Here is a 14,824-nt window from a genome sequence, read left to right as displayed (position 1 = left end):
CCATAACAGTTAAGAGGCTCCGCCCCGCCCCGCCCCGCCCCTGTTGAGCATTTTCAATCGAAATGTGTTGTTCCCGAAAGGGTTAATTAACAACATGTACTCAAAATTCTCATTTATTCAAGATTCTTGTATACAGCAGTGACTATTTTCTTTAAAAGCGTGACTTAGCTTTAATCGAGCACTTCTTCACATTATTTCGTAACAATAAATGAATCAATATATAATTGCGCACCTCCATAACTACTTATTAAATTGGTTCCAGTATTGAGACAACTTTTGTCACAATTACAATGCCCAAAGAAACATAACATAAGACGCAAGAGCAGACAAACGACCGCCAAACCAACTAACAAAAGCCTTTTGTTACTCTTTTAATTTTACATTCAACTGTTGTGAACTTAAGCGAGCATTATTTAAACAGCCATTTGTGTTAAAACTTCTTTCGACTTTTGGAAAAGTTTGGAAGAAACCAGATGTTAGAATGTAAATTCGAATTTTAATTAAATCTCTTATTACGCCGCAAGAAAGAGAGAAAAAAGAATAATTACAGGAATATCCGCGTGAAGAAAAGATTTAGTTTCAGTTAAATTCCCGAAAGCATCTCATGTAAAAAGTGTAAAGAGATAGAATTACAAAAGACTGTTTCCTAACTTTCGGGAATAATTGAGGCTTAAGGGCGCCGGCGAAGAAAATTTGATCTTTGAAAGAACAAGAATAAAATGATTTCCAGAACTCTACGAATGCAATTACTTATTCTTCTTACCATTTAAATTTCGGTGACTTTCTATGCATTATGCAGTACATATTTTAAATTGAACATTAGCGTGTACATTATTATTCAATTTACAAAATATTTATTTAAATTGAATAGTGGCAAGTCAATCGATTTCGAAACAGAAAAGCCAACTTGACTCATTCTGAGGGAAATTTTTTTTCCAGTTGTGGCAAAATTTAGTATTTAAATTTGGAATCTTTAACCTTTTGTGCCTGAGGGTAACATCATTGAGCCATATATCTCCTTAGTCTCCAACTGTACGGTCATCCAGGAATATGTTTTAGTGGTAAATACCTGTATGTTTTATCTTAGTTTAAAAAAATTTGAAGAAAAAAAACCGTTTCACTGACTACTATAAAACAATAATTCAAACAAAATTAAATAATATATATTGATTGGTCAATTACACTTTATAAATAAAAGCAGTGGGCAGTGATACTTGCAAAAATCAATCTTAATGCTACACCTTTTAATACTGATAACACTAATGACTATGAAAAAGTTTCAATAATTATAAATCTCAATTAAAAAATAAAATAATAAAAATTCACATCCCTCTATAACCACTCAAATAATTTACCGAAATAGGCAGATATAAATTTATCTTTTGAAGATAAAATAGAAACCATTATTGGAGGAGACTACAGTAAGCACACAATCTGGGGAGTGGAGACAATAAAAATGGAATTGCTCATCACAATTAAATGTCTAAACAAAATTTAAAAGTAGAAGTACATTTACATCCATGTTTCACAGCACGTAGACCGGATGTCCAGACTATAGCTAACTCCTTTCTGAGCAAATTAAAATAATCAGTGTGAAATGCATGAAAAAAACATAATTTGCAATAATCAGTGGCAAATCATGTTGCAAATGTTTTGCCAGCTGATCACTTTCCACTTGTAGCTACTTTTGTTCAAAATCTGACAAGTGCGCAACATGAAACTAAAATAACAATCTGGCAACTATACTTTATTCTCACACAAAATAATATAATTAAACCTCTGCTAACTAGTACAGAAGCTGTGGATAATGTAATCTCTGATCTTACTAGACCTCTTATCAAAGTTTTTCATGAGGCAACACATGAAAAACATTTTTCTCCCAAATTACATGAAAGTGACATCACATATTAAGCAACTAATGAAATACAGAAAACAAGTAATGAAATGGTCTGATCGAACTACCTACAAGAAATCATGCGGAGGCTTTCAGTTATAAGAAGCGTTACCTGTACTTACCTGTCGGCCTCTTTGATCGACACCTGAGATATTGTGAGTTTCTCAGTTTAGTTGTCTCATGATTTTTCTTTGGCGCATTCAAAGCTTAAAACCTGACTCTAGTTTATGCTAGGGTAGAAATAAGCACACTTAAATTTACTGGCAAAAATATGCTTATATGCTTGTTTATTGTAATATTAAATATTAATACGAATCAAGATGTTCCCTTCGAGTGGTCATTCACACATCAACCAAGCACACAATGTCTTGAATCAACACTTACAGTGTCTCTCTTTTTCTTCAATCGGTTGACCAATATAGGGATGGGAGTAATGCAGTCTCGTCTTTTCACGCCAAGCAGCTCCTAAAAATTTTCCCAACATCTCCTCTATCAGCTTGATGAAAACGTAATTATTCATAAGGACACAAGATTCACCTTTTATACTGGTTTGCTTGATTAAATGTCTATTTATTCTGCTACTGGTCTTCTGATGAACACCAGTTCATCTTTCTACAACGACTGATGAAACTTGAGGTGCGATCCACTTGTCTTTTCCTTGATCCATCCAGCTTATGGCGATGTCTTTAATTTTTGGTGTCTGTTTAACCTGGGCAAGATTATTTTTCTCCAAAATGAAGAGATGAAGAGAAATGTTTAAAAAAATTATGGTTTCCACCAGAGTCAATAAGAAATCTATTATTACAGGACTTTTCTTCAGTTACTTGTACTTGTATTGATAATTTTTTTAGTATATTCAACAAATTCAAGGTGGTGGTAAATTTTTTAGAAGATAAAATCACAAATAAAATAGACAGTTTTGCGACACAATGTTATTGTATTTTTTCAGTCGACATGGTCAAAATTCATTTTGTATAAACAAACAAGTCAGAGAAGCTCCTACCATCGTTTAAGACAAATTTAATTATTCTTTTCTGAATGTCTTAATTTATTAAATTTAAAATAATTAGTTTATTCATTGCTAATTCTAAATATTATTTTATATGAAACAGCTAAATATACATTAGCTCACCTAATCAACCTACTATATTTCTTCCTTTCCAACTTTACTTTTTGAGATTTATCACTGTTTTATAACAAAGCCTAAGATTAAAAATTTCATTCTTGCTGATATTATACTCTTTGGCCAGTTCATATGGATCCTTTTGAGTAATGGGTTGGGGAAAAAACGGTCTGTTAGAAAAAAAATACAGCTACATAATAAAAAAGGGAAAGGTCTCACGTCAGCACTTAAAGGGTAAAATATAATACTGATTCATAATTTTTCATATCTAAAACATTTGAATAAGTTCAATACATTGAATTATCCATTATGTTCAATATAAAATACATAATAGTATACAAAAAAATAAGTGCAAAAAAGGTACTTACCTGTTTCACAGGTATATTGGTCTCCATGATAACTCCCATATCTACGCCATCTTGTACATAATAGTTGTTATGAGGTGCGTTCAGCACTATCACGCTCTCCTTAATCCCCGTTGTGGGATGGTCGCGGATGACGTAAGCGTTCCACGAAACCGACCGCAGGTGGTTCCTTGGTACGTTGTGCAGGTCCGAGTAGAAGAGCTTCAGCCTCAGGAACTCGCACTCTAAGTCTGCTTCAACGCACCATCCCTGCTTGTCCCGGTCATAGCAGTTGGCCGTTGAGTTAGGATCACGTGTGGTAGGCACCTTGGCCTCACTGATTGTATTAGCACAGATCATTTCTGTGTGTACCCGGAGGACAGTTCGCCGGACTATATCCGGCACCTGACAACGGAGGGAGAATCCTCGAATTCGGCCACTCATGTCCGAGATTTGGTCGAGAATGCCAGAGTCAATCTTGCGCTCGCCTTCACCTAAGACGACTCGATACATGACTCGGCACTGGTGGTCAAAACCGGTGAGTCTGTTTAGTAGGACCCTTGGTCGCGAGCTGGAATCCGCTTCGTCACCATGTGGCAATATGGAAACGTTCCACTCGAAGTTTCCAAACGTAAAGTAGGACGTCTCCAATTTGACGCGGCTTTTTTGGCCACTTGCCGAGTGAGCTACGTGCGGCACCTTAACCAGCCCCTCGAAAACGGTCATAGCGTTGCTGACGGAAAGTTCCATCAAGAATTCCCAATTCTCGTCTGTGAACCTACGCGTCTTCAGCTCGCTCATTAACATCCATTTGCTGGTACCGTGAGCTGGTTCTTCTACACTGAAACTAGCATTCTTCATCGGATAGACCTCGTTCTTAGAGAAATGTTCTCTGTTGAGAATGGTAAAGCTAAAGTCTACGTAACATTTAGTGCCTTCAGTTGGGTTTCTGAGAATCAAAAACACCCCTAAAATCTTCTCTGTCCGGGTGAATGAAACGGCCCATTTGTGGTAACCGAATGTAAAGTCTTTTGTGGTGGCGTCACGATGAACATCACGTGTCACAGATCGAGTGACAATGAAGGTGAAGACACCAGTATTAGATCTGTCGTTCAGTCGAGAGAAACGATACAGAAGAGCCATCTCTCCCTCTCTCTTCTTGCTTTCGAAAAAAAAAATCTGAAATTCAAAGATAATTTTCTTATAAGTGAAGATTATTATGCTATTAAATATTGATCACTTTAAAAATAAGAACATTTTGATGTGATATAAAACAAGTTTATATGATCGACTTTTATAAAATCTGTCGACTTAATTTTATTAGATTAAAAATGTCAAACAAATTCAGACAACTTTAAGCTGTCATCAACATAAATTAATAAAAATTATTAAGCTGTCCTATAATTATTGATTATCTGCATGCTTTAATCAGTACTATAATCAGTTATCGAGTTCTTAAGTTTAAATATTAATATCTACAGTAAGAGTTTAGAGTTAAAAGTGACATTTTTATTACATTATTCAGCTTTACCAGCAAAATACATACGATTCATGAAATATGAATAGGATCTTTACCATTAAAACGTATTGAAAACTTTTTCACTGAGTCAGGGGAAGGAAGTAACATTAAAGCATATAGATATTACCATTCATGTTAATCCATTTGTCTTTACATTTGTTCACTAACGATTTTAAAAGCTTTTATAAATATGATTACCAACGTTATAAAATAAAATGAGATGATGTTAAAATTAAAGTGAATATAAAAACAAATATATGAAACATTCACATTATTGTGCGACTACTATCTTTATTTTCCCTGATTGATTCCTCCTGATATCTGAAATTTTTTTTATCTACTTCAGTCACTATCAGGGGTCTGTCTAGGTTTTTCTGAGAGGTACCTATTATGTGAAAATTTAGACATAATTTGTGAAAAATTAAAAATTATATTGAAAAATCAACACAAAAATATGGATTTATCGTTTCTTAAGGGATATAAAAATAAAATTTTATGAAAAAGTATTTTGTGAAACTATCGTTTTTCGTAAAGTTGGATTTGTGAAACTACCATTTTTCCTAAAGTTGGATTTGTGAAACTACCATTTTTCCTAAAGTTGAATTTGTGAAACTACCGCTAAACGGTAGTAAATTAGGCCTGGGCAGACCCCTGACTATGCTCTTCATTTATCTTTGATTTTTAACTTTCCTCGTTTCTTTAAACGACCATAATTTGGCTTTCGATGAAAATTTTGAAAATAAGTCAGTTTCCACAAACATTGTTTTGGTAATTTTAAAAAGTCATTTTATAAAGATAGTTATTTATGGAGAAAAGTTATTTTATAGAGAGCTTTTATGGAGGTACACAAAAAAGGCTGTGGTTACAAAACCTTAATTTGATAAACATATACTCACCAAATTTCCTTTTTTCTGAAGCAAATCAGCTACTTGAATCACAAATAAATACTTCACACACCATCAGTTCAATAGTTCTTAGATTCATTTACGAACCGAAATTCATAAACTGTTTCGTGTTTCAAGAAGGTGTGGATTGCGTTCAATCAACTTAAAAAATTAAAGGTAAAATGCAGTAAAGTTCACCGAAAAGATTTCAGACTCTGTGAGATACCATTAATGTCTCTAACGATACTACCTAAACTAAGTGTCACCTATATCTACATAGATGTAGATACCAATGGTTTAAAGTTTCATTTTGATTTGTGCTGTCCTCTCACTCGATGACACCACATCAGCTCTTATAATGATCATGTTTATTTATATATGCTGAATAAGATTCTCTACATCTTCAGTATTGTATAATCATATAGTGGAACACATGTATAATATGATGATATACTTGGGGATGATATATCGCAACATGTTCTTTTATGGTTTTAGTTCATATTTATTTCCACTTCATTTCGTTCATTTTCAGGTAAAGCTTTTTGATGTTTTTAAACATTTATATTTCAGTTGCTCAGATGTAACTTTTCACCTGAAATAAAATAAAAAGAATATGGTTAAGAAAAATAAGAACTTGAAATACCAAGCAAAAAATAGGTTATTAGAATATTCCAAGATAAATAGAAATCAAATAAATTCTATTAAATGCAGAAAAAAAAGTTTTTCGTTTGCATAGATTCATCTAAAGCTTTGTTCAATTTCATTATTTGATAGCTTCATATCCTGTCAATTATGCTTTTAAATTTTCGTGTATTTTTATGAATAAAAAAGTAACTGCTTCATTTTTAAGTTGCGTTATGCCATTAAGTTGTTAATGTTTAACGACAAAAAAAACCCTGAGATTTTAGTTTTTTTCCTTGCTTTTTTTCAGCTGTAAAATATATTCAGAAATGACGACGTCTCGCTAATAAAATGATGTTATATTCGAAAAAAAGTGCGAAAAATATATCGAGTTTTCTTTTTTTTTCTCACTTTTCTATTTAAAAAAATTGACAGCAATCAGCAAATGGAATATTTTTTTAAAGTATTGTATTTTTTGTCATCTCGTTCTTATCGCTACAATTTTGCATTAACGATAAAAAAATGTCGATCAAAACTGTATTGTACAGAAAAGTCACGATATACACACATTTTCACAAATACTAAATAGGTTTTTTTAATAAAAATACCTACAACTGATAAGATAAGTATAAGAGCTTTTTAAGAAATCATTTGAATACTTTTTATAGGATACATAACATTAAGAAAAACATTAAAATTGTAGCTCCTAAAAGAAATCTTAAACAAGAATCGAATTTTGAAGATTATCTTATAAAGAATCTATCAAGAATCTTTATAAGATATCTTTCAAGAATCTTCTTAGAAGAATTTTGAAGATTATCTTATGAAGAAAATCTTATTAAGAATTAAACTATGATTCTTTTTCATAAAGTTAGTTTTAATAAAATAGTTATGTTTCATTTGATAATTAGTTTATTTTGTAGTAGGTTTGAATAAAATAATTATCAAATAACACATAAATGACCATTTTTTATCACCTCAATAGCACTTAGTATCACTTAATACATTGAGCGACATCTATTTCAACCTATGGATTATCAGGTGATGTCAAAATGGCCACAACTTGATACTTCCATTAAAGAAATATTGATGGTGATTTTTAAATTAGTTACATTTATATATTAGGTCAAAATGAAAATTCTATTTTCGAAGGAACACTCCCAATGTATACATCAAATGTACCGCTAAGTTCTGTCTGAAACTACAAGTTTGAATATGTGCCGACTGGACTGTGCAGTGGCTAGGGAGCTGACCTCCCATCAAGAAGGTCCTAGGTTCGAATCCCAGTGAAGGCATAGACGTTTTGCTCTTACTGTGGGAGCAACTTTGGCTCACCAATTTTAGTGTCCCTGTAAGAGTGGCCAACAAATCTGCCCTACTGATAACTGAATGACTAGTGTGAATCGGGTGGGCATTGGAAAAAAAGTTGAATCTTGGGAAAGTTGAAGTCGGGCCTCATATATGAAGTGACTCTTTTATTTGGAACATTATCATTGAGTTAATGGGTAAATACTCTACCACTTAAAAAAAGCCACTTTGTTAGAGTTAAAGGGTAAATACTCGTTTAAGAAAGTACCATTTCAATCACTGTTAAAGTAAGCGTGTACTTTCGTTCTCATAACTTTCCGGTAGACCTAAAATTTTGAAATTAAAGTTTCTTGTTCAACAGAGGGTGTTTAAGGTTAGGAAATACTCAAAATCGTAATTTCCAGCTATTTGTTAAATAAATTTAAATTCAAACTGAACCACGCTCTTGCTGCATAGGTTGATGTTAAAGAGTTGCTTTGGTATGAATTCAAACAGACGGATCTTATATTCCTAGATGCTGGATATTGGCGGTATCTCAAAGATATTTAACTACTGGAATGTCAATTTTCTAGTGGTACTTGAGTTTATGTTTAAATGTATTTTTTTTTAATCATTTGAACTTATTTCCCACACCACTATTTATAAATGATTTAAAAGTCATACCTGCCAACTCTTCCGGAAGATTTTATTTTCATATTTAAAGTGGTAGTAATTATATACTATTTTTTCTTTTATAATCTTAATTTTTAAATGATATTGATCACCACAATTCGTACAAAAATTAAGCACATATATTAATATGCGTTACTATCATGGTTGTCAACTTAAGTTTGCTCATATACAACGTATTTGTTTGCTTAAAATTGAAGTTTTAATTCCATTTTAATACCACTGGGAAAACTGATAATGGAAGGGATTAAAAGTTGGCAGGTATGAAAAGTTCATAACAAACGCTACTTTATTCTGGTGAGGCTATAAAATTTTTGGCATAGTTGACAAATATTTTTAAACTGCAAAACATTTTATAGAGTGGTAGATAATTAAATTCTGAAGCTTTCAGAATTTTTGGTAACAATAACTACGTATTAAAATCTTCACCACGAGAGGACCCCGGAACGAAGTGGCTTTTCGCTTAAACTTTTGTACGATTTTCTCCTAGTGGTGTGGAAAATAACTTTAGATAAAGCAAATTACAAAGCAAAAGTAATTTACAAAGCAAACAATGATAAATTAAAACATTAACTTAGCTACCACTTGAAGAAATTTTTAAATGAAGCGTGGAAACTTGGAAGTCCTGTGTTCATACAAGATTTTACAGCTTTAATTTTTTCACATTTATTAAAAACCTATAAAACACTACGCGTCTGCTTTTTCTTCTGACTTGCAATTGCTATTCTAGATATTTTACATACATGACATAATATGATTTAAAGTATAAGATATAGGGATTAAAATTATAAGACATATAATGTTTAAAAATATAAGATATAATAATTAAAATATGATAAAATGTAATGATTAAAATATGATAAATGTTATGATTAAAATATGATAAAATGTAATGATTAAAAAATAATGTTTGAAGGTAATGTGGTATAAGTTTAATCGAAACAGAATTTCAGAATATTTACATGCAAGAAAAACCTTCAAACTACGTAACCCGGATAGTCTTATAAGTAGAATAACCACGTTTCAATCGGAATACTTCTATGACAAACTTGCTCATTTTAATAAGTTCCAATGTGTGAACATATTTCAATCTTATACACTGCCCCACAATAATGGAAGAGATACTTTCAGTTATTGACATTTTTTTAAAAAGTTTTCAAGAAATACTCAAATGATAATTCTTTAACCTTAGAGTCGTTCAGTTCATGCGATTTTTCATACTTAGCAATAAGATTTTAAGCTTTCAGTGGCAATGCAATAAAGGTGCACTACAATAACTGCAATAAAGTTGCGCTTCGTATGATACTTTGAAATTTTGACATTCAGTGGTAAAAAAAAATATACTGAAAATGAAAAATATTGTATTAAAAATAATTTGAATTTCGTTAAAACTAGAAAAATATTTTTACAAATCGGCGCAAGTTGGCTTTTCGTATTAATACCTGATTATGAAGAACGTCAGAGTAGGACACACCAAGTAATGATCCTTAGGGAAAATAAAAAACACCAGCGTTCGGAATACCGGACATGGTCATTTTGAGCGACTGACCTTTATCTTCAAAAAACCATTGTAAAAAATACTGAGCTAGTCAATCACATGCTATAATCTAATTCTACTTACGCTCTACCTGAAAATCTAGTTCTTTTCACACTTTATTTGAAATTATATTGTCATTTTCAACAGCATTTAGATTTCATTCTTTTAAATTTGTAATAACATAAAACTTCTAAAAACTCAAACCTTTTTCGAAATTTTGAAAAGTTAAAAAAAAAAAAACTATAAAACTTTCTTAAGCAATAAAAACTACCTAGTTTTACATTAATTACAGTAGTTAAGTTTTTATTGCAATCACTGATAACTCTTAAGAAAATTGGCATTACTTTCTTAGAAAAGTAAAATGTAACGGGGTAACTAATCATGAAGTTACTGACGGTTCCATATATATCCTACGTACATATCACCCACGGACAGTAAAATCCAATTGTTTAAAAGCAATCTAGTTCTATTCAAATAAACTTGTTTTTCCAATTATGACTGAAAATTATACCGAATTCGATATATATTCTAGGAAATAAAAAAAAAATGGAAACTCGAGAAACGGAATTCGATTAGAGAACATTCTGAACAAACTAATTACCATCCTTCCTAAAGTATCTGAAATAAATTTTTCGCTTCATTCTTCGCATTTGGAAACTACCTCGAACGCGAATCGATCTCAGTTTTCATCAGCAATTAAATACTTTCAACAAGTTGGAACAGTTATGATGGAACATTTTTCTGAAAAATAACTCAGAAGGATTTATCGAATATTCGAAAGGATTTCATTAGGAAATCACTCGAATTCCAAATTCATTCGATTGTTAAATACTTTTGACAGGCAGAAGCCTAATTTATTAAAAGTGTATTCTCTTATTGAGAAGTTAGTCGAAAATGTCAGATTAAATCATGGCGTTCATTTCTGAAGATGAATAAATGATTTGGGATTATTTAACTTCTAAATTATTCGAACTTCTAAATTCTTGAAGACTCTTTACAGATGAAACGCTGCCGAAAAACCAATGATAGAAACAAAAAAATTCGATATCTAGATTTTTATATATTTGATATCTTTGTATGGCGAGCTATATATTTCACAAATAAATTCTATTTTAGTAATCACAGAGATGCCAACTGCTCCTGACACGCCAAAATAATTTAAAAGTTGGTAAATAACTTCAAAGTAAACTTTGCAAATATTTGACAATTTTGCTTGCTTTAAAAGGTTTAACACGACCTAATATAATAAAGTGGTGAATTATATAACTCTAAGAATTATTTAGAAATAGTGGTGGATAAAAATCTAATAAATTGAATTTATTAAAACAAGGATCCCTATTAATAAACTACCACTTGAAAATATTCATTCGCTGTCCGGAGCAAGTTGACATCTCTGTATTCGTAGCATTAGCAATAGTAAGAAAACAGTTGTCAAGCCATTTTTCTCAGAATCAATTACGTTGTTATTTCAATTGCAAGTCAGAGTATGTATCACTAATTACCCAATATATGCATTAATACCAGAAGGAATTATATCTTATTTCTAGATCTTACTTTAAAGTAATAGTTCACTGCTATACTACTAATAGTTAGCATGAACTGGAAGAAATGCTCGACGACGCATCTTTGCAATTCGTATCGAATATTGAATTAAATATTTACATTATATTATAAAAAGAGGACTGGTAGCCATATATTACACTTTATTCATAATACAGGAATGCAACAGGTGTCTAAAATTGTTAAAAAGTGGTAGAAGCTTAATTATTTTTTAATTTACTTAATCTGTTTAATTATTCAACATGTCTATCAAGTGAAATCATTCTTTTCATTCACTTTCTACAGTAAACTAAAAGAAATATGCTTGAAAAATTGCTAGTTTTAAAATCTTTTAATAGACTTTTGCATTTTATTAGTCACCACTTCTCTTTTTTCAGTCACCCGTGACATCGGTAATAGGAATAAATAGGAGGTAGATGGATTGGAATAAATTATGGAAACACTTCGATACTCAAGGTAAATAATATTTCCTTTGACACCAAATATATTAGGAAAATATTTTCAAAAATCAATTTTATGGTTGAATTATGTTTATTTAAGTTCTATTTATATCAAAATTGTATTATTTTATCAATTTTATAAAGTAATATTTCATTCATGACTGTTTTTATCGCAGGACTATTTTTTTGACGTTCACTAGTGTTGCGCGACTGCTCGTGAGGGTAAAGAGGTCAATCTGAGATTCATTCGCTTTTGCTGACACGTAGATAAAAGGTGGTGGAGCATGACTGATAAAAAAAGCTGAATGAAAGTGGCGAACAAATTTTGGCTGGAGCCATCAAATACGACAACGGACTGCCAATCCAAGTCCTTCAACTGCTAGTATGAAGAAAGATTCCTGTTGGTAAGAGAACCTGTATCTACGAATTAATGCTGTGCTGACAAATTTATTCCTGCAGTTTTGCCGAAGGGAAGGAGGAATTAAAGTGTTGGTGTGCTTAATATTAAAAAAGATGCTGCTCCACATGTTCCAGCTGCAATACAAAAATGAAGCGGTGGAGGAGTTTCTGTGTGCTGCATATAAGAAAATGAAGTGTTGACCCACGAGTTCTGGCTGCAGTATCGGTGAGCATTCAAAAGAGTTAGTCAAAAATTCAGTTTCGAAGTTTAAACTCTAAGTTCAATTTAAGATAGATGTAAAGAATACTATACCTATGTTTTTAAATGCTTTTACTAGATATAAAGAATAATGTGCCGTTTATTTTTAATTGCTTTTACTAGATATATAAAGTAATGTGCCATTTATTTTTAATTGCTTTTACTGTAAATATAATTTCATGCAGCTCAATTAATTTTGACCCTTCAAGTACCTGATAAATTGTATGTATGTATGTAATGTCAGGATAATAGCATTTGGAAATGATTTAGAATTTTTTTCTTTTTTTTTTTGAAAAACTGAGTATCAATAAACTTGTTTGTAAATGTTTAATTTTGTAAGTAATTTCTTGATTGTTTCTTTTTATTCAAATCTGGGTAAAACTGTTGCCAAATCTTCTAGATTGATTAATATTTAACGAAAACCTAAATTTTAGAGGTAACAGCGCAGCTACCAATTTTATCTTCTTTACCCTATTTATCGACACCCTGAGAACGCATATATGACTCGCCCGTCTCGAAGAGGTTAAAATCATTTTTGAATTTTCACTGAAACCCGCACAGAAAGTCAATCGTGAAAGACATAAAAATGCGAGTTAGGACTATTGCAACTTTATATTCTCTAGAGATTTCAAATGTTTCATAGGGATTAAAGAAAACTAATTTAAAACTTAAGAAAGAATCTTATGAAACAAGACAATTTCCGGATTTTCCCCCCTTCCTCTCTATCTACAGGCTTACCACGGTCCTTGAAAAAATTTAGTAGTGGAAATAAATTAATGTTAAAGTTCGAACATATTTCTTATTTTTTAATACCATTTTGTCGCCAAGTGCATACCTGCCAACTTTCACTCTTTCCGAGAATGGATTTTCAGAGTGGTTGTAAAACAATAAACGATCTGACTCAACAATATATTTATATTTTGATCCCGTTGTAATTCGCTTGTGCAATAATTATTATGCTTTTATATATTTATTATAATTATTTATATGTAGTGGTGGTCAAACTCATTTGTAATTATCATTATAATTCAAAAAGTTAATTAGAATAAACTGAGTATTGCTACCACTTTAAATATGAAAATAAAATCTTCCGGAAAATCCGGAAAATCCGGTTCAAAAGCTCAAATTTTCAGGCATATATACTTTCTTTGGAAAACAATATTTAGTGGTGGTTACACAGAAATTAAATGTTCGACATTTGATTAATTATCGTTACCGCTTTTTAAAATTTAAAAGGCCTGCGGGAATCCTGTACCAATTTCTTCACTTTTCTGGAGTATAAATCTGAGTTGCTTTTTTCCTTTACGGAATGAAAGTAAGAGAAAACAAACGAGGAAATGGACCCTCAGATTAGTTTCAGAATTTATTTACACCATCTTGGCTGGGCCGTTATGGGTCTTAGACAAAAGGAGAGAAAAAGAGGATTTTTTAAAAAAGTTTTAATGATGACATTTCAAGAAAAGTCCTAAGGTTGGCAGTTTTAGGATTAAACCTAATTTGAAATGAATTGTTCCATCACCTGCTGTTTCACCTTTTGTTTGGAAACCTTAATCTTTTTTTCCTTTTTACTATTCTATAACTAGTAGTAGGTGAGTTTCGATAATGATAAAATGCAGTTACTAAGAGAAGAAAATCTCCTCTTTAAAAGTGTTTTTATTATACTTTCTCTAAGGAAAAATTGTAGGAAAATTGTTGTAGAAAAATTACATTTATCTATTTTCTAAAAAATTTATTTTATCATGTAGAGCTATCTACTTTCACGCTTTTTTTGGAGAAAATCTTTTTTTAAAAGAAAAAAAATCAGTAAATGATTTTTTGTTTTTATGGGAGAAATTTTGCTTGTGTCAAATTATTTCCAATACACTTTCACTTTAATAGAAAAAAATCTTTTACAAAAGAATTAAAAGCCGGTAGACATGATTGACTCTTACGGTCCGGAAAATTAAAATATTAAACATCCTATTGAAAAAATATAATTTTCCTCTTAATTTAAACCTTAAAAGTCATCTTAAATGTGGGATATTTAAATTAAGGCATATTATGTGAAACTTTAATATTGTTAACCGCTTTCGCAAAATTCATCGTATTTTTGAACCCTTTATTAAATGAAAGGAATTGAAGCAAAACATTATAATATATAAAATCCGATGCAGTATTTCCGGTTTGAACCATTAGATATATAAAGCTATTTCCTTCGAAAGGATACATCCCTTTTTAGCAGCCATTATTCTTCAAGCAACGAAGGAATAAAATATATTTATTTGATT

At 31.2% G+C, this 14,824-nt stretch overlaps 1 protein-coding gene across 1 annotated transcript in view; it reads right to left on the bottom strand.

The window, feature by feature from the left end:
• Positions 1 to 14,824, bottom strand: part of LOC107447924 (uncharacterized) — a 229,877-nt gene that overhangs the window by 31,249 nt on the left and 183,804 nt on the right. The window contains exons 4-5 of the mRNA XM_087160872.1: positions 5,777 to 6,356; positions 3,386 to 4,540 (exon numbers count right to left, since the gene is read on the bottom strand). Of these exons, the coding sequence (XP_087016998.1) occupies positions 3,386 to 4,504 (1,119 nt within the window). The 5' untranslated portion in view covers positions 4,505 to 4,540; positions 5,777 to 6,356. The remainder of the gene's footprint in view (positions 1 to 3,385; positions 4,541 to 5,776; positions 6,357 to 14,824) is intronic.

Source organism: Parasteatoda tepidariorum, chromosome 4, assembly GCF_982258835.1.
Source record: "Parasteatoda tepidariorum strain Cologne lab strain chromosome 4, Ptep-v5.0, whole genome shotgun sequence".
Taxonomy (NCBI): domain Eukaryota; kingdom Metazoa; phylum Arthropoda; class Arachnida; order Araneae; family Theridiidae; genus Parasteatoda; species Parasteatoda tepidariorum.
Note: the sequence above shows the minus strand (reverse complement) of the source record. Positions and strands in the feature narration are given on the sequence as shown.